Raw genomic sequence first — 20,304 nt, 5'->3', positions numbered from 1 at the left:
TGTTTCCCAAGTTAGAGATCTAGGAAATGCCTTCATTTATCTCTCTTTGCCTCAGTTATATCCAGTCCAACCAGTTGCAACATGTATCCTCTTCTTTTCATCTCCACTGCCACCATCCCAGCTTGGTTCTTTCCATTACCTGAGAATACTGCAAGAGCAGCCCTTTCATTAGTCTCTCTGCTTCCGCTTCCACTTCCTTCCATTCTTTCTCACAGAGCAGTTAATATGGTCTTTCTAAACCCTTGATTTATCATACAGCTCCCCTAGTTAAAACTCCTCCATGGCTTCCCTCTGCTTTTAGGATAGAGACCAAAATGTTTAAGATGGCCCACAAAGCCATGTACCACTTGCCTCTGCCTCCTTGCCAGACTTATCTTGCATCTTCTCCCTTCAGTCTTTGTGCTCCAGCTTCTGCTGGTTGAAATCCAGGCTCTCGTCAGTATGACTGGTTGTAGCCAATGAACAAGAGATCAAGGTGGGAAAACAGAAAGGCACTTTTATTTCTTTGGCCAAGGAAGGGAACAGCCAAAGCTAGTGCCTCCAAAACTGCTTCAAGGAAGACTCCTTCAAGTTTCCTTTGTATACAGTTTACTAAACAGAAAATTATATGAAATCATGGGTATGTATACTTCTACATTTTATGCAGACACAGTTAGGGTTACATACTTTTCCATATGTTGTGTGTATAAAAACTGGTGACTAAACTCCACCCAGAAGTGAAGAGGTTAATATTCATGGACACTTAATGACCTAAAGATCAGCTAGAATACTAAGATGGTTGTCAAACTGACTCAGGCTGGTTTTGGCTAGCCTGGGGAATTCAGGATAAATGGGATAAGGGGAAAGGGGCGTTGGCTCACTTAGCTGTCCTATTTATCTTGTAGGGCCAGTATGCTCTGCCTCACAGCCACACTGGCCTTCTTTCACATCACCGTGCTTGTTTCATGGTGCTTAAACAATCTGAAATTAACCATTACCTGAAATTATCCACTCCACCATGTCTGGCCTCTGAGCTTCAGCACATACTGTTCCACCTTTTTAAATGACTCTCCCACTTTTCTCTTTTCTTTGCCTGCCTAATTCCTACTCCTTCTTTGGGTCTCAAGCCAGGAGCTCTCAACTTTCTCTGACTCTGTTACACACTTTCATAGTTCCTTGCTCTTCCTTGTAACATTCATATTCACTCAGTTAAAATCAGTTTTCCCAGGTAGGGAAAAAGTCCATAAAGACAGGACTCTGCTGTCTTCCCTACACTTAGCACAGGGCCAGTCACATAGTGCTCTCTCAGTCCTTATTTTCTGAATAAACTAGTATTTCCTCCTCTGAATCATAAAGCTTAAGTGACCTCTAAGCATGTTGTTAGGAGCTCTGGTAGCGTAGTGCCTAAGGCACTTGACTGCTAACCAGAAGGCTGGTGGTTCAAACCCACCAGCTACTCCTGGGAAGGAAGGTTGGGCAATCTACTTCCGTAGTGATACTACTTGGAAACCCAAGGTGGGGTCTCTATGAGTCAGGTCCGACTCAATGGCAAATAACAACAACAACAAGCATGTTGTTAGTTGCTGTCAGGTTGACTCTTGATTCGTGGTGACCTTATGTATAACAGAATGAAACATTACCTGATCCTGCTCTATCTTCATGATCACTGGTATATTTCAGTCCATTGTTGTGGCAATCCATCTCACTGAAGGGATCCCTCATTTTTGCTGACCTTTTATTTTACCAAACATGATATCGTTTTCTAGCAATTGGTGATTCCAGTTGATATGTCCGAAATAAGCAAGCCAAAGTGTCACCTTCCACTTCTAAGGAACATTCTAGTCGTATTTCTCCTAAGACTTACTTATTTGTTCCTCTGTACATACCTCAGCTAATTTGAAGGAGGCAGAATTATTAACCCACACTTTGTGGATCAGAAAATGGAAGCTCTCAGAAGAGGGGTATGGTCTACCACTCCAACCTGAGCCATCAACAATCTCACTTGCACTTTTATAAGAGCCAGCAAATGTTCTCTTTCATTCAACTTTTAACCAATAAAAACCCAAACTCACTGCCATCGAGTTGGATCCAACTCATAGCGACCCCTCCTTGGATTTCCGAGGTAGTATCACTACGGAAGTACATTGCCCAACCTTCCTTCTGAGAAGTGGCTGGTGGGTTTGAAGCACCAGCCTTCTGGTTAGCAATCAAATGCCTTAGGCACTATGCCACCAGTTCTCCACACAGCAGTAAGGGAAACATTTTTAAATTGTGGGTCCCTTTTCCATTTAAACTTCTTCAATGGTTCTTTTGGCTGCTCTCACTATGGGATACAAGGTTGTGGATGAGCTGGCTCCTATACATGTCTCCAATACTGTTCATACCACCCACCCTCTCACTTTATACACTCTGCATGCAACTATCTCCTTTCTGCACTTTGAATATATTAAGCCCTTTCTCACCTCAAGGTCTCTTCTACCTAGATTGCTTTTCTCCTAAGCTTTTCGAATGTTTAACAAGTTCTCCTTTATGATTCAAGTCAGATGTCACTGTCTCAGAGCATTCTTTTTTGAGCACCTAATCTAAAATAGGCCCCATCCCAGTTCCATCTCACATCACCCTGCTTGTTTCATGGTGCTTATACAATCTGAAATTATCCTATTTACCTGTTTATTTAATTGTTCTTGGTCCCCATCAAGAAAAAAAAGCTATATTTTGTTCACTATTTTATGTCCACGGCCTAGCCAGTATATGACATATAGTAAGTTTATTGTAAATACTTGTTCAATAAATGATTAGTCAATGGTTAGACCAGAATTCTTTCCTTGCAATGTTGAGGTATTGCTTCTTTCTTCCAGCAGATGGAGCTAGAGCCACACTTGGTCTTTAGCAGAAGTGGGGGTGTGATTGGCTACACTGAGGGAGTAGGATTAAATGGCCAGCCAGAGGCAGGGTTTGTTTTAAATAATGAAGGAAAGTAATGCTGAATGCAAGCTCTGGTAGCATAGTGGCTAAGGCACTTGACTGCTAAGAAGGCTGGCGGTTCAAACCCATCAGCCTCTCCTCAGAAGGAAGATGGGGCAATCTACTTCCGTAGTGATACTGCCTCGGAAACCCAAGGAGGGGTCGCTATGAGTCGGGTCCGACTCCAGGGCACATAACAACAACAAGAAGTGGATAGGAAGTCAAAACGGCACTTCTTTCAAAGGATGGGCAGTGATGAACTGTCCAGAGGGACCTGGAGGGGCCAATGACCCAAGGAGTTTCTGGGAACCCAGAGAGCTTTCCCATTTCCCCCGTCTGTCCTACCCCAAAACCATACCCCCAGAGTTTGGGAGCAAGAAACTGGGAGAGAGGCCAAGATCTCTGATTTAAAATCATTGCAGTTAGGGGAAACTGAGACCCAGAGAGAAGCATCATAGTGAGTGAGTGGGAGTTGGGTCTGGCTCCAGCCTGGCTCTGGGCTCAGAGTGGGGAGCCCATGATTAAGAATGCATAGACTCTCAGAGCTGCACCCAGGGGCAGTCATGGTTTCAGTTAGGCAGGCGGGTGCCAGGACACACTGGGTGTCTACCAGGTAGACCAGGCAGGGGAAGCACAGGCCAGAAGTGAAGGGCTGGCTACACAGGTGGCCTGTGAGAAGGGCTGCATCTAGATCTGGGGCCACGGAGGTCAACAGGGGTCTCAGACTTCTACTGAAGGCAATGAGGACTCACATAAGGGTTTCTAAACAGGAGATCTACTTGGTTATCTTGGATAGTTTGTGGAAGGAATGTGAGGAGATCAAATTGAAGACAGAGACCAGTGAGGATACTGATATAATCATCCAAGTGAGAGAAGATAAACCCTGAGAAGTGATTATAGGGGTAGGAAGGAAGCTGTTTAGGAAGTAAAAAAAAAAAAAATGGTGGTTATTGGAGTAGAGAGAGAGAGAAAGGAGCCTGATGACATAATGGTTAAGCACTCAGCTGCTAACCAAAAGGTTGATGGCTCTAATCCACCCAGTGGCTTCCTCCACAGGAGGAAGACCTGGCAATCTGCTTTAGGAAAGATTAGCCAAAAACCAAACCAAACACCTTGCCATCGAGTCAATTCTGACTCACAGCAACCCAATAGGACAGAGTAGAACTGCCCCACAGAGCTTTCAAGGCTGTAGTCTTTAGAGAAGCAGACTGCCTCATCTTTCTCTTGCAGAGTGGCTGGTGGGTTCAAACTGCTAGCCTTTTGATTAGCAGCCAAGTGCTTAATCACTGCACCATCAGGGCTCCCTTCAGGAAGGATTACAGCCTAGAAAACACTGGGAAGTTCTATTCTGTTGCATGGAGTTGGTATGAGTCCAAATCGACTCTCTGGAACCTAACAACAGAGGGAGAGGGGAGGTTTAAGGGGGTGTGAGTGGACCTCTTACAAGTATTATCTGAGTTCCTAAGTGCTCTAAAAGAAGCCCTGGTGCTGCAGTGGTTAAAGTGCTTGCCAGCCGACCAAAGGGTTAGCTGTTTGAACCCACCAGCCACTCAGTAGGAGAAAGATGTGGCAGCCTGTTTCCATCAAGGTTCACACAGCCTTAGAAACTCTATGGGGTAGTTCTACTGTGTCCTGTAAGGTTGCTATGAGTCAGAATCAACTTTATGGCAATGAATTTGGGTTTTTTTGTTTGTTTGTTTGTTTGAAGTTCTCTGGCTACAGAGACCAGACCAGCCATTGCCCAGGCAACCTCTGACCTGGGATGGCAGCCCCAAAGGTGGTGGAACCTGGCTTGGTGGTAGTGAAACTATATTAGTTCGCATAATGGCCTAACAGGTCCTATAGCCAGACTGCCGAGATTCAATTACCAGCCCTTCCATTCACTGGGTGACCTTGGGCAAGTTACCAAACTTCTCCACTTCTCTGTGCCTCAGTTTTCTCATATGTAATCATAGTACCTACCTCATAGGGAGGTTATGAGGACTAATTGAATTAGTATTTATTGTTGTTGTTGTTATATGCCGTCGAGTCGGACCTGACTCATAGCCACCCCTCCTTGGGTTTCCAAGGCAGTATCACTACAGAAGTAGATTACCCAACCTTCCTTCCGAGGAGTGGCTGGTGGGTTTGAACCACCAGCCTTCTGGTTAACAGTCAAGTGCCTTAGGCACTATGTCACCATGGATAACAATGCCTATTAATAAGACTTCATAAAATTTATAAATTAAACAGTGGCTTAAGCAGAGCTTCATTAGCAAAATGAGCCCTGTCCACTCCCCCAAAGTAGATCCCCACACTTAAGGTAAAAACCAAGCCTGAAAAGTCTAAACACTTCTCTTCCCTGGGCCTCATTTACCCATCTATAAAAGAAGGAAAAAAAGAAGTTGAGCTGGCAACCTCTGGATCCTACCAGTTTTGCATTTGTGTTGAGTTTTGGGATTTGGCCTAAGTGTATGAGACTCAGAGGTATGCTGGAACAAGCTCCGACCAGCTTGCAAGAGCCTGCTGTTACATTTTCGGGAATTTTGTAAAACGGTACAACTTCTGACTCATAGTGATCCCTATTGGGTTTCCAAGGAGGTAAATCTTTATGGAAGTAGATTGCCCTATCTTGCTTCCATGGAACATCTGGTGGTTTGAATCGCCAACCTTCTGGTTAGCAGCCAAATGCTTTAGGCACAGCACCACCAGAGCTCCTTTCCTTTTTTTTGGGAATTTTGTAAAATAGTACAACTACTGGTAACTTGACATTGGCTTTGGAAGGAATATTTACACCATGGAAATTGGCAAGTGTAACAAACTAGGCTTTTCCAGCTACCCCTTCCCCACAAGTGCTTTTTTTGTCGTTTTTTTTTTTAACCAGGACACTAGGGGTGAGACACTCCCCATCTAACAACCGCTCCCTCCCCAACCCCAGCCAGGTACGTTCTCACTCTCTAACACTGTCACTAACAGGGAGAAAGATTCACAGATTTCCAGTGAACTTACAGGGCTCCAACCACAGTCTAAAGTCAGCCCCAGCACAGCCAGCCCCACCCATGCTCAGACACGCAGGGTGGGAAGCACAGTGCGTGGGCATGAGCAGAACACTGCCTGCTTTAGGCAACTGTTCTCAGACACAGGAGCAGAGGGAGATGGTTCAGATACTGACAGACTCACACACTTGGGATGGAATTCAACTAGCACTCCCCGTTGCAGGACTTTAGCCAAGTCCCTCTCTACCCTGCAGCTCAGTTTCCTTATCTTTTAAAGGAGGACAGTGCTGACTTGGGAAGATGGTTTCAAAGATTAAATGAGAATACCAGCAAAGAGAATGTAAAGCCTCTGCCTGATGTCTGGTACAGAACAGGTATTTGTAGACGTTAGCTGATGATGGTTATCACTTCTCCAGACACATTGCCCTACCTTGTAGCACCCCTGGCTTCTATTCTCTTTCACTATCTGAGGCTTGGGACAGAGGAGCTCAGTGAGTGGCTGAAGACAAAGACAGAAACAGGCAGCCCCATTTTCCAGTTTTTATGAAAATTAGTAACATTAATAGCTCACAGACATACATATATACACACGTTGCTATATACACAGTCATTAAGTTATTATTAGTTTCTGTATAAAACGTTTCCACATTAGTGATCCGGGCTAGGCCCGAGAAGTCCTTGGCATATTCACAGTAGCACCCCATGAGTGGACAGAGCAGGAGGCTGGACCACTCAGCCCACAGTGGGCACTAAAGATGTTCTGAGGTGCTCACTCCTGAGTCTTCGGCTCCCTTCCTGGCACCTGGCGACCAGCTGTTCAGCAAGCAGGTGAGTAGCCCCTGACTCTCATGTAGCCTGGTGACCCAGGCCCCATGCATGGTGACTTCAGGCCCCACAGGAGGCCCTAGAGGATGCTGGCCAGCTCTGTAGAGTCTGTGTCAGAGCAGCCCGAGCTGCTGGCCTCGTCCCTGCAGAGCCAAAGGAGACAGTCTTTACCAGCTGGCAGATCAGTCTAAACCACAAGACCTAGAGAGCTTATATGCTCTAATTCCAGCCTAGAAACTGCTGGTTACACTGTTCACTGTTTTTGCTGCCCGCAGGGCATCATAACCCCCACGACTATGCTCTGAGCTGGCCTGTGTATGAGGCAGGCATTCCTCACTCCATTCTGCTCTCGGGTTTCCCAAGAGGCAGGGCTCAGGAAACACCGGAGATCCTACATGCTAGGAAAGTGGCTCTGAAAAAACCAGCTGCCATCATGTTGATTCTGACTCGTGACTACCCCATGTGTACACAGTAGAACTGTGCTCCCCAGGGGTTTCAAGATTATGGCCTTTCGGAAATAGATTGTCAGGCCTTTCTTCCAAGGTGGTCTGGGTGGGTTTGAACCACCAATCTTTTAGTTAGTAGTCAAATGCTTAACTGTTAGTACCACCCATAGTGAGAACACGGGTTTCAACCCAAGCACTACTCCTTCTTAGTTGGACCAGTCACTATTCCTGGTTAAGACAGTTTCCTCATCTGCAGAGTGAGTGGGAATCAAATGAATAACTAACACCTAAGGCTCTTGGAGGACTGTAGCAGATGATGAATGCACAGTACTTAAAACGTAAGCTCTACAAGGGCAGGAATTTTGTCTGTTCTGCTCTTTAGAACAATGCCTAGAACACAGTAGGCATCCAACAGGAATTTGTTAAATGAATAAATATAAAATTACTCAGCACAGCATCTGGTATACAATTAGGTGTTTGAGAAAGGTTAGCTGCTAATATGAATTATCAGTAGGAAGGGGCAGAAGGGGGGCCACCAAGGAAAGATGTGCAGTAATTAAGTCTGGACTTGGCCACAGGCCAGACTGTCTGACTTGAGGGCTTTGACTGGATGACACCCCTCTTATAGCTCCTGTGCTCCCTCCCCACCCTCACCTCAGGGCTTGCAAAGCCTTCTTGTTCTGCCGTCGCTTTTCTTCGTCAATCGGGTACAGCTTGAAGAGCAGCAGGCCCAGCAGGATGAGAACTATGGGAGCCATGGTCACCAGCATCTTCAGTGTAAGCTTGACACGTGCTGGCTGGGAACAGCCACGAGTCTTGTACCCAGCAAAACTGTGGGCCCAGTGGGCAGGGGAGCAGTGAGAATGGGGCATCTAGAGCCTGCCTCTACCCAATCCAGTCCCATTCTAGGCCCCCACCTCACTTACTCGAGACTGAGGGTGGAGATGCCCAGCGAAACTCCAGAGGCAAACTTGGTGAAAAAGACATAGAAGGAGAAGAATATGGGCTCGGTTCCATGGGAGTGGGGTTGCTTCAGGTGGAAGTCATCAATGACATCAGGCAGCATGGACCTGCACAGGGTGGAGGCAGCCATGAGGACCCACCTGCTTTGCAACCGCAGGCCCCTGCTAGTCCATATGGTGTCTGTGTGTCAGTGAACAAGGGCAGCCTTCTGGGAGCTTGCAGCCTCACAGGCACACAGCTCAGTGAGGAGATGGTGCCTTCATGTGAATTAGAAAAGTAAGCCACTTCCTCCAAGCTGAAGTATCCACTCTTGGTTCTCAGATTTGCAAGTGGAGTGCAGACCAAATTTTAGCTACCATTTTATTACCTTGGTTAGGTATTGCATAGTTCACAACCTGCACAACTATATAGGGTAAACGTGTCCCACCATCAATCTGGACCCACAGAAGGGCCTGGGGGTGGAGAAGCAACACAGAACTTTTTCTCCCAAGGAGCCCTTACCCAGTTGGGTCTACACACACTTACCAGGGCAGCAAGAAGGCAGCTGCCACACTGATGCCGGCTGCCACAGCTACCACATAAGTGACAATCAGGTTACTCTCCATGAGGGCCACCAAGATAAGAAATGGCACTGCTGACTGGGGGAGAGGGTGTGGGAAGCTGGGTCAGCTTGGAAACTCCCTCCAGCAATCTCCAACCCAGGCAAGACCTACCCCTCCAGCCCCACTCACTGAGATTCCAATGTACACAGCTGTCTTCTTGCCAAACCGAGTTAGGAACCACTGCCAGATGGGAATGGTGAATGTGGCCGAGAGCTGTGGGTAGACAAAGGTGGTGAAGAGGGATGAGTTTGAACTGTGAAACCACTCTCTACTTACCCTTCCCAGGACTCCCAAGGTACCCCCAGCCTGCTCCAGCCGTAAGCCAGAAGATATCATGAGCTTGGGAATGGGAAGGTAACAGGCACTTTTGAAGGCTCCCAGCAGAGCTGACATCTAGTCACAATCTTATCTCTGGCTTTTTCATACCTCTGAGCACATGGAAATTCCACAAAATTCTTGGCCTTCACACCTTTGCTTTCACTTGTTTGCTATATCCAACCCCAAGGTCTTTTTTGTTTTTGTTTTTTTTCACAGTCCTACCTAGACAATATGTAAGCCATTTTCAACCAAATACTCTGGGAAGCCTTCCTCATCTCTTCATGATGTTTAGTTAGCCCAGAACATGCCCTCTGGCCATCCGTACCCTCAGGTCCCATACGCACCATGATGGCCAGGAGTAGATTCTGGAACTCATTGCGGAAGCCCAAAGTGTAGGTGCAAAACAAGGCGAAGTTCCCTTCCACCAGCTGAGGAATGGGGTAGAAAACACAAGGCAGGAGGTGATGTCAGGGCTGAGCCTTCCCTAGATGTTCCCCAGACCCCAGTGTTCTCCACTTATCCCATACCATTCCACCTGTCCCTCAGGCTACATCACATCCTGAGTCCTCGGCCTACCAATCCCTACTGTACCCCCCTCTCAGGCTGATAATGTCAGGCCCCCACTCACCATGAAGGCCAGGGAAGTGAAGAGGAAGCCAGCAATGAGCTTGACATATGGGCCATGGCTCATGACCAGCCGGAGGCCACTGAAAAAGGACATGGGCTCAGCCTGCTTGGTCTCATAGGGTTCTGCAGGCCAGAGAGGACAGTGAGAAGGAAGCCTGAGGGGCACAGTCACCTTGTACTGGGGCCTGTGTCCCTCCTAGGTGCCCCTTACCTCTCTGTTCCCGCACGCCCAGGGTCAGGATGACAGCACAGATGACATAGATAGAGGCAATGACCCCTGCTGCCAGTAGGTAGGCATTTTGCTATAAAAGGGGTAAATAGGGCAGAGAGAGACAGTCAGTCTGATCTCCTGCCAACTCCCAGCAGCTCAACTTGATGACCTTGGAACAGTCTCTTTTCTTCTGGGGGCCTCACTGTCTCCATCTGTGAAATGGGAATTATCCTGGGCAGGCTGCTGCTTCCCATGACTGGGTACAGTTGGATGAGAAGCCAGACTGTGGAGTCTGAGTCCACAGTTCCAATCTCCCCAAATCTAGTTTCTGCAATTTTCTAGTTCTACAACCCTGGGGAAATTATTCAGCCTCTCTAAGCCAGTTTCCTTATCTGCAAAGAAGATGTATTAACAGTAACATATCTAAAATGCTCAACATTTAGTAAACATTAGCTATCTATAATTACTATCTTTAGAATAACTACAAACTACCCCCATTGTTTCTCATCTCCCCAAATCCTTGCCCTGCTAGGGAGTCTCACCGTTTTTTTGAGTGAAGTAGTGATGTGGTGTGTGCGATTGGCACCTTCTGAAGCCACCACAGAGCCATTGGAGTCCTGGAGACAAGGTGTATCCGCTTGTCCTACGATTTGCCCCTGAATTGCTGTGCCCAGCACTGTGCCCAACACCTCCACAGTCATCCCTGGGCAGTGGAAAGGAGGTGCTTAGGAGGGGCCTAATGGCTTGTGGGCCCCAAGGAGGAAGGTCAGATGGATGGGAGGCCAGATCAAGTCCCAAGTATGATGGCAGCAGCCCCAGGTAGGGCAGGCATACAGTGGCAAGGCAGATAGTACAATGGACTAGACTCAAGGCCTTGCTCTGTGTGACCTCCAGCTAGTCGCTGCCCCTCTCTGGGCCTCACATGAGCAATGATGGGCAGAGTTGTTTTTAAGATGGAGTCACACATCCACTCTCTGGAGTAGAGTGGGAAGCAGGGCCCCAGAGGGAAAGTATGGCAGGAAGGTCTGGGAGTAGAGGGGCCCAGGGTCCCTGGAGGATGCGGTCTGATGGGCTGGAGACTTACGGTATGCAGTGGCAGAATCTCGCTCGCTCTGCTCTGTGCTGATGAACATGGTAAGAGCTGAGTAGGGAACGTGGAAACACTGGCATGGAAGAAATGGCCTTGGCCAGTCAGATGGATGGAGAGACAGATGCAGCTGTGGGCACCAACCCCAGAAGCCCCAGGGATGGCCCTCACCCCACCCCCAAGAGACGCCCAGGGGAAGTGCCCACACTCACCGTGACCAGTGTCTCAAAGAGGCAGTAGAAAAACAAGTACCACAGAGCCTGGCCCCTCGGGAAGTCAGGCACAAACCAGATGAGGAAGTAGGAGATGATGGCCAGGGGTGTGGAGAAGATGATCCTGAGGAAGGGAGCATCTGAGTGGGGCTGGGTGCCAGAACCCCAGAAGCTTGGCACAGACCTGAAAGGCAGTGCCCCCCAGGGTGCCTGTCTGGAAGGAAATTCCTTCCCTTGAATTCATTCATCCCAGGGCTTCTGGGAAAAGACTAGTGGTCAAGCTAGAAAGGGTAGATGGGGATAGGGTCCCTTAGACCAAGAAATCCTGAGCATGGGATATGAAATTAGACCCTGAGACTGACCCATATCTCCCAGGAGCAAAGATTTCAGGGACAAGAGCTTTGTTGAGAATGGAGTCCAAGGCCTGGGGTGGTGGAGCAGGGAGGAGGAGCAACTGCAACACCCGTGTGTTCTCACACAAACATATACACAATTCATACACAAAGAGAAGCTGGGGGTGGTGCCTACTCCAGGCAAAGGAGAATGGAGAAACCAGCTGGGAAGATAAGGCCTAATGAAGTAACTAACAAAACCAAAAACCAAACCCACTGCCATAGAGTTGATTCAGACTCACAGCAACCCCCACTAGGTTTTCAAGGCTATAAATCTTTATGGAAATAGATTGCCTCATCTTCCTCCCATGGGAGCAGGTGGTAGGTTTGAATTGCTGACCTTCTGGTTAGCAGCCAAATGCTTTAACCACTATACTACCAGAACACCTTACTGAAATAACTGTAAGGGAACAATGTCAGCTTCCTAACTTGTGAGTCCCACACAATCACAAGTGGTTAGACCTCAAGTAGGACGAACTTCATGAAATCAGTATAGAATGGTAACAGAGTGCAATGGTTAAAATAATGGACTTTGGAGCCATATTTCCAAGGATACAGTTCAGGCTCCATCAATTAACTATAAATAACTTGGTCTTGGGCAAGTTGTTTAACTTCTCTGGGGCTCATTTCCTCATCTGGAAAATGAAGACAATAACAGCATCTACTTTCCATTCAACCCCTTTACTCAAGAAGTATTTATTAAATGCCAACTGTGGGCTGGGTACTTTTTGTACTTGGGATACAGCAGTGAACACAACAGACAAAAAGCACTGAGCTTCCATTCTAGTTGGTAGAGAAAAAAAATATTTGGAAAGTCATAAAACATGTTAGGTGACAAGAGCTAGGCAGAAAAAGAAATAAAGTAAGCTAAAGGGGATTAGAAATAAGTATAGGGGTATAATTCACAAGTGGGTGGACAGGATAGTCTTTAAGGAGGGGACATCTGTGGCAAGACCTGAATGAGAGGGAGGAGTTGTGCTGCAGACATCTGAGGCAAGATATGCCAGGCAAGGAGGGCAGCTGGAGCAAAAGTCCTAAGTGGAACCGTGCTTGGCACTTCTGAGGAACTGCCAGGAGGATGGTGTGGCTGGAGTGGGGTGGAATTAGGAGATGAGGCTGGAGAGGAAATGGAACACCAGCTCTGGAGGCCCTTCCAGGACATTGTGAAGACATTGGTTCTACTTCATAGGCTGTTTTGAGGCTTACATGTTGTTGTTGTTGTTGTTATTTGCCGTCGAGTTGGCCCCGACTCTTAGCGACCCCTCCTTGGGTTTCCGAGGCAGTTATCACTACAGAAGTAGGATTGCCCAACCTTCCTTCCGAGGAGTGGCTGGTGGGTTTGAACCGCCAGCCTTCTGGTTAGCAGTCAAGTGCCTTAGGCACTATGCTACCAGAGCTCCTTACATAAGTTGATCCTAAAATGTAGAAGAGTGCTTGGAACACAGTGAGTGTTTGCCATGATTATCCCATTAGGAAAGCCCAGCAGGGGAGGCAGCACTGGGGTAACTAGTATAGGTCGAAGGCTGGCCAACAAGCTGCAGTGGAGAGCATAGGGCTGGAAGTCAGACCTGAGGTCCAGCCCAGCTGCATCTTGGCCTCCCCATGTGACCTTGCTGACACCTTGCCTCTCTCAACACCTTGTTGTTGTTGTTGACATGTGCCATCTAGTCGGACTCGACTCATACCGACCCCTCCTTGGGTTTCCGAGGCAGTATCAAATTTAGATTGTCCAACCTTCCTTCTAAGGAGTGGCTGGCGGATTTGAACTGCCAGCCTTCTGGTTAGCAGTCAAGTGCCTTAGGAACTATGCTACCAGTGCTCCTAAAGCAGCCTTGGGAAGCTCCAAAGTGTCTGTCAAAGTCTTCCTGGTCTGAGGGGGAGGTTTTAAATATAGGTTCAGAGCAGAGGCTGCCTGAAGTTTGGGAGGAGAGAGAGTTCATGCCTCCCAAGCAGCACAGCCTCTTCTTAAGCTGAAAGGAGAAAGAGTGGCAGGATATTCAAGCCTGAAGAGGGACCCAGGTCCTAACTAAACTACAGACAAGGAGAAGGGCACATGCATGGCAGCCTCTCAGCCCATGAGTGATTAATATGAACTCAGACAGAGGTGAGGGTACCACCAAGACAAGTTCTGCACCAGACAGGTAAGGACATGTATAGACACTGTGCTAAATCAGAAATTAGCCTAAAGGGCCCTCAGCAACTTTCCAAAGCTGGTTGCTACACCTGCCCAGTGAGAGTCCCTCAGACTCTTCCTTCCACAGGAAGGGTCTCCTCTGCTCCCCATCCTTGTCTTCCCCTACCTCTCCTGACTCTGGCTTTTTGGTGTCTCCTCAGAGCAAGGGTTCCTTCAACAGCCTTCATCAAGAACACTCCATTCTCTCCTCATAGGCAACTGAGCAGCTACCGCTGAGGAACCCACAAACTATGACTGGAAGTAACCCAGGCTGTGGCTGCAGTACTGGGCTGGGTAAGCAACTGTCTCTTATTGGCTGGGCCTCATGAGGAGATGTGGCAGCAGAGCTCCGCCTACCACAGGCTGCCAGGAGGTAGGCACAGGGCCCAGCCTCACTGGCAGGCTCCAGGGAAGCCCTGAGCAGCTTGCCCAGGTAAGGCACTGTGCTACCCTGGGCCTTGAAGCTTGGATCAAAGGCACCAACCTGGGCCTTAGCCAGGAGCTGACCGATTGGGGTGGGAGGGGGCCCTTGTGGGAAAGGAAGCTGTGGGGGGAGTCAGGGGCTGCGGGAAGAGCTTTGAAGACCGGAGACCAGGTATGGGCGCCCCTGGGGCAGGAAGGCGCCCACTTGAGCCTGGATGGGCTAGAGATGAAAGGGGTATGCCCCCCCATCCCCGAAGCAGGATGTCCTGAAGGGAACAGAGTGCCGGCCTGTCAGCTTGTCTTGTCTGTCCCTCCTGCTGTCTAATCTGATCCGCCCCCTCCACCACCACCCCATATGGCACCAGCCTCACTGCCTGAGGCTAAGCAGTGTAGGCTTTATACCAAGGGAAAAAGTAGTTCATAAAGTCCAAGCGGCCAGATTCCTGGTACTACCCCTACATTAACACACTGAAGGAAAAAAATAGCCAAATTCTCTATCACTTAATATATGCCAGAGACTGTTCTAAGTACTTTATGTATATAAAAACAAAAAACAAAACATATTTCATCCTTCCTGTGAGACAGGCTCAGAGATGTTAAGTGACTTGCCCAAGGTTGCACAGCTTTAAGTGATGAAGCTAGGATTCAAACCCAGGCAGGTTGATTCCAGAGAGCTAGCTTTCAACCATTCTGGGAAGTGATTCAATGGGAGAAGTTAGAATTCCAGCTTCACGGAGGAGAGTGGGCCTTGAGGAACAATAGGGCTTTGGCCCTATAGGGGAAGCTGCCCAGTCTAGCACTTAGGCCACCCTGGGAAAAAACTGGCTGGGCATCTTAGTGCCAGTGCCTGGGGCAGCTGAGATCTCAATTGGGGTTTTGACATGCTTAGGTTTTTGCGTCATTCCTTCTCCTTAGCCTCGGACAAGGTAGGTGGAGGCATATATGCCAAGTGCTGGAAGCCCCGCCTTCTGCCATCTTGAAGAAGCTTCTTCCACTCACCAGGGCATGAGGCGGCCCAGGCGGGTCCAGGAGGATTTGCTAATACAGAAGCCCACCAGGGGGTCTGTGACAGCATCCCAGGCCCGGCCCACAAACAGGATGATGGAGGCAGAGAAAGGGTATACCTGGAAAGCAGAAGAAGCAAAAGATGGCCCTCTCATCCTTCTACAGGTTTCCCCTGCTATCTGAAAGTAGAACGTTCCCATGAAACCTTTTATAAGCTGAAATGGTATAAAGCAAAGAAGAGCATTCCCAGACCCAAGAAATACTCTACCAAATCATATCAATAACACATAAAACCTAAAATAATACTAACATATAGTAAAAGCATGAATGATATGATAAATACATAGCCTATATACAATAGAAATAATGTATGTGTGGTGTAGTTCCCAGGAAAGGAGCTTGGCAATGCTACTCTCATTGCCCAAGGTGTGAGCTGCCTCTTTAATAACTCACTGCAAAATAATGCTGAAAGCTACTTTCACTTTTTGCCTTTTTTCCATAAAAGCTAAAATCCTCTTCAGATTTCTTTCAGTTAGTGAAAAAGCAGGTACTAGTGTAGATCTCTTGTAAAAGTGAAGTGGCGTAAAGTGAACTTTCGAAAAGCAGGGGTTACCAGTACCTACACCTTAAGCTTTACTGGTGGGGAGGAGCAGGGGCTCCCTTCCCCTCCTCAGCCAGGCTCTTGGGTCCCTGGGCTGCTTCCACCTGGGCCTTACACATCCTCAGTTGCCTTGTTAATCATACTGCACTGCACGGCTTCTTATAAGCTTTCCCAGATCTGGCCCCTTGTTCTTCCCCTTTTTTTATTTCCTGCCTTCCTTTGCTGTCCTTGAAAACACTCCTGCCAATTAGAATAAATCTAGAATCCTTTCCTTCCCTCCCTCTCACAGCCCTGAGCTCTGACCACCTGATATCAGAGTTAGCATTAGCTGAGTGACAACAGTGGACTTGTTTCCCCACATGTGTAATGGGAGTTATGATCTCTGTCTTACAGGGTCAAACTTTATCCTGGATATGGAAAAAGAAGTATATAGATGCTTTTTAAAAAAAAAAAAAAATGGCCTGTCACTACCCACTCAAGCTAACCTTCTCCCAACCTCCCCTCCTCAAATATTCTAGGTGCTGAATAGACAGCCTCACTGGACTTCTCCATCCGGGCCCTGTTATATCTATTGCTTCAGGAAACTGGAAAGCTGGTGGCCTCCCTCACACTCCAACCCCCAATCTGACCGCCCCCCCAACTCTGACACTCACTATCACACGGTTTTACATTTTGACTGCAGGTTCCTCATCTTTGCACCCTACTCAATGCCCAGCCCACAGGAATTGCTTGAAAACAAGCTGCTGAGTGTTTCTAGGGCTCAATGTGCCCCACCTGTAAATGGATATAACTAAGATGCCCTATTTGCAAAGTCAGAAGCTATACAAAAAGGGCAGCCAGAAGTGCAAGCCCTGGGATCAATGGCTATTCGGCCTCCCCCTCTCCCGTCCAGACAGGGAGAATTCTCAGGATGCCAGGCTGCTGGCCAAGGCTTCTCAAAGCACAGAGGAGCCCTGCTGTGCCCTGAGTGCCCCTCTCAGTCAAAGGCCCTGTGTATGTGGCACCCCTCAGGCTGGTACTTGAGGGCCCCTCTGCCTAATGACATGCCCTTTACTCTTCAGGTAAAGGTGGAAGGTGCCTCATCCCCCAGTCTGGCCACATGCACCCACCTCTGAACTAAGCCAGCTGACTGTCATCCAGCCAGGGACATGGTGTGCCAGTCTCTTCTTAGAACAGAGTCACCAGCGGGCCCTATTCTTTCTCACACCACCGCCTACCCCTCCAGGCTCTGTCCTTTTGCCAGGCAAGGAGTTAGTTGCCTAACCTTGTCAGCCAAGACTCCTGGAGTGGAAAGACTCCCCTCCCGGATACTTTCCAAAGCTTTCATATTCCTCACATGCTATCACTCTGAGAGGTAGCAAAATAGGGTTTCTGGGTCCTATTTCACACATGGGGAAAATGGATTAACCTACCCAGGGGACCCTAGTCCTTCCTACTGCAGGATGCTGGAGGAGCCATAGAAGGCTCAGCCCACTCACCTGAGCCACGTCCAAGAGGTAGATCTGCAGGAAGAACCCCAGGGCACAGCCTGTCACCTGGTAAGGGGCCCCCCCAACGGCATAGCAAAGCTTGTTGCAAATGGACAATTGTTGCTTCTTCTTTGGTTCCTTCTGAGAAGACAAAAAGGATGAAAAGAAGCACAAACTCCTGGCCTTTATCCTAGCAGATTCCAGAGGCAGGATCATCCCTGCAGCCATCTCTACCAGGACACCAACTCTGCCTGTTCCACCAGGGAAGGCCCCTCTTCCCAAAAGAAAAGAGGAAGGAATTCTCTGTTCTAAAGGTCCCTCAAGTAGCCCCCTGCCCCCATTTCTGGGGAAACTGTTATCAGGACACCATCCCAAAAGAGCTCCCCACAAGGCCCCAGACATTCTCCTTCCCAGCTCACGGAGGGGAAGCACACTCCAGCACAGGACCTGTCCCTACCTGGCACCAACTGCCACAATTTGAAAATCCTCTTGCTGTCAAGAGCTGCCTGAGCCCAGCCCAGGCTCCTGCCCTGGCTCAGAGGCCAGGACTCACTTGCCTACTAGGGGAGAGCTCTAGAGATCTGTAAGGACCTGGTCCAGCTGGCTGCTGACACAGCTGTCTTCCATCTGTCCCAGAGCATCCCTGGACCCTGGAGGCAGCCAGAGCTTCAGGCAAACCTAGGAGCTGTCCTCCATTTCTACCACTCCCAGTTCCCAGGGGACCTTGGAGAGAGGAAGAGAGGCCTCCAGGGGCAGGGCTGGGCCACTCCGGGTGGGGCACCAGGGAGGCTGAGGTTGCCCAGGGAAAGTAGGGATTACACATACATAACAGCAGCATAATTGCTCACCCTAGTTCCTTCCAAGAATCAGCTAATAAAACTAAAAGGAGAAGGTGGCCACCTCCCAGGCAGATCTCTATTGCCTGAGATCTCTCCCTGGGGCCGCCTCATTTCTTTCGGATCAGAAGGCTAGGGATGGGGCCGATTGTGGAGAGGTGCTCAAAGTACCTAGAGTGCGCATGCACATACACTCACACAAACGCCTGAGGTCTGCGGTTTCTTTGAGAGCTGAGCCTTGTTCTTATGAATGAACTTGAGCGGCCCTCAAAGTAATGGGGCGAGCGTAGGCACGTGGGGGTAGGGGGTGAGAGAAGGGGAACTATGGGGAGTTTTCCAAGTTTCTGGAGTCTCTCCCGCTCCTAGGGCGCAAACCTGAATCACCCCGCAAGGAAGAATCGAAACCGGCGAGGCAGAGCCGAGCACCACTTGGGAGCTGCCGGCGGAGCCCCTCCGCAGAAATGCGGAATGGGCCTGAGAAAAGGGACCCCCGTGCCTAAAAACCTTCTCCATTACCCCTTGCCCCCAGGGTACCCTCAGCCCGTCTCCTGCCTCTAGGTCCGCCAGTCCCCGGCTATCCCAAACCATCCTAGGACCAGCCTATCCTCCGACGCTCCTATGTCCCCATTGCAGCCAGCCCGCCAAACCTTGCCCTCCGCCAAGGGTGCCGGGCCCCATCTTCACCTGGGCCGGCCGTTCACCGTTTTGGAGGATGCTCGTGGGCAGCAGCCCCGCCGCTGAGCCGCTCTCGGCGCCCTCTCCTTTGGCCATGACCCGTGGGCCAAGCCACCTGGGTCTAGGACTCCGGGATGCTCCTCTGCTCCGCGGGCCTCAGCTCCCCACAGGCTCGCTTCGTAGCCGCCGCCGCCACGATCGCTGAGCACTAGCAAAGCCGGCCGGCTAGACACACACTCTTTTGCACGCCCTCTCCGCCCCTCTTAAAGGTTCGGTCCCGCCCTCTCGGATAGGGCCAATCCCTAAACTCGACTGCCCCGCCTCTAGCCAATCCCCATGACCGCCCAGCTCTCCCGCCTGCCCCACCCGCCCGAAGACGCAGTGCCACTGAGCCAAGTTCCCAAAGCCCGGGAACCTGCATCCGGCTAGTTTGCTTCAGGCAACCCCAAGAAAAGGCGGGAGACTCACCTGGCACGCTTGGGGAAACTGAGGCCTGAGGCTGAAAGAGACCTAACCAAGGTTCCCTACAGTGAGTTCTCCTTCAACAGACCTCCACTCCAAGGCTTAGAAAGGTGGGGCTCGGAAGCCTATTGTTGTTGTTATGTGCCATTGAGTGGGACTCGACTCATAGCGACCCCTCCTTGGGTTTCCGAGGCAGTATCACTACGGAAGTAGATTGCCCCATCTTCCTTCCGAGGAGTGGCGACGGCCCCCTTTGAAATCTAGACTAGGGTCACCGTCTCTAGACCCGAAGGACAGAGTGCGACACCTTACGTAGCGATGCCCCTTTCTCATCCCCCAAGAGCAACCATCTGCGCCATTGGCATCTTCCCAGCCCCAGGCCATGAGGAAGAAAGTTGAGGTCACCCAGCCCCCTCACCTACCGCAGGGAGCTCATGAATTATGGGGAGGAGTTGGGACCATATCCACTTGTACACTATGATAGTAACAGCAGCCTTTTATGGAGAGCTTCCTCCATGCTTACCATGATCTCATTCAACCCTCACAACCACCATATGATGGTGGGACTATTATTATCCCCATTTTACAGTTGAGGAAAGGGAGATTCAGAAAGAAAACAGCTGTTATGTGGCAGAGCCAGGCCTGGACAGTTTTGTCTAATTACAAAGCCTTCACTAACAGCCCTGTTCTGTCTTGCTCTGCATAAATTAACAGAAGGCTGAATGGAGTACATGTGTCCCCCAAAAAGAAGCCTTGGGGGGTGCAAGGCTATTGTTGCACTCTGGGTTAAAAGAATCAAATAAAGGTTCGAAAAAGCAAGTGCCATGCAATCTGGTCCTTGAAAGAAGATGGGAGGACATTAGTTTAGAACAGAGCTTTGGCACAGATGACAAAAAACAGTTTCTTCTTCTGCCTCTGGGTCCTTTAAGCCAACATCACTCAGTCTTCCCACACTCTCAAGGGGCCAAGTGGAAGTTAGTGAAAGGGCTGCTGGAATTTTCAAAGGTCATTCATCCCAGTTTTTGTGGTTGCTGGATGTCAGGCTTCTTTTTACTTTCT

General features: G+C 49.2%; 1 protein-coding gene across 1 annotated transcript; it reads right to left on the bottom strand.

Moving 5' to 3' along the window:
* Positions 1-6,822: 6,822 nt before the first annotated feature.
* Positions 6,823-18,879, bottom strand: MFSD2A (major facilitator superfamily domain containing 2A). Its single transcript, XM_042782519.1, has 14 exons — positions 18,793-18,879; positions 17,282-17,413; positions 15,197-15,321; positions 11,210-11,333; positions 10,995-11,073; positions 10,453-10,613; positions 9,911-10,001; positions 9,701-9,822; positions 9,417-9,500; positions 8,884-8,967; positions 8,678-8,790; positions 8,116-8,259; positions 7,844-8,020; positions 6,823-6,886 (listed from the first exon to the last, which is right to left on the bottom strand). The coding sequence occupies exons 1-14, from the start codon at positions 18,877-18,879 to the stop codon at positions 6,823-6,825; spliced, it is 1,587 nt and encodes a 528-aa protein (XP_042638453.1).
* Between the last annotated feature and the right edge of the window lie 1,425 nt (positions 18,880-20,304).

The sequence above is a fragment of the Orycteropus afer genome, unplaced genomic scaffold (assembly GCF_000298275.1).
Source record: "Orycteropus afer afer isolate SDZICR_OR568_19922 unplaced genomic scaffold, OryAfe1.0 scaffold00355, whole genome shotgun sequence".
Classification (NCBI taxonomy): domain Eukaryota; kingdom Metazoa; phylum Chordata; class Mammalia; order Tubulidentata; family Orycteropodidae; genus Orycteropus; species Orycteropus afer.
Note: the sequence above shows the minus strand (reverse complement) of the source record. Positions and strands in the feature narration are given on the sequence as shown.

Coding starts and splice junctions, on each gene's coding strand:
- MFSD2A (XM_042782519.1), bottom strand. CDS start 18,879: ATGGCCAAAGGAGAGGGCGCCGAGAGCGGCTCAGCGGCGGGGCTGCTG. Junction 8,260..8,677: donor GCTGCCTTCTTGCTGCCCTG/GTAAGTGTGTGT, acceptor CACCCTGTGCAG/GTCCATGCTGCCTGATGTCA. Junction 8,021..8,115: donor ATCTCCACCCTCAGTCTCGA/GTAAGTGAGGTG, acceptor CTGGGCCCACAG/TTTTGCTGGGTACAAGACTC.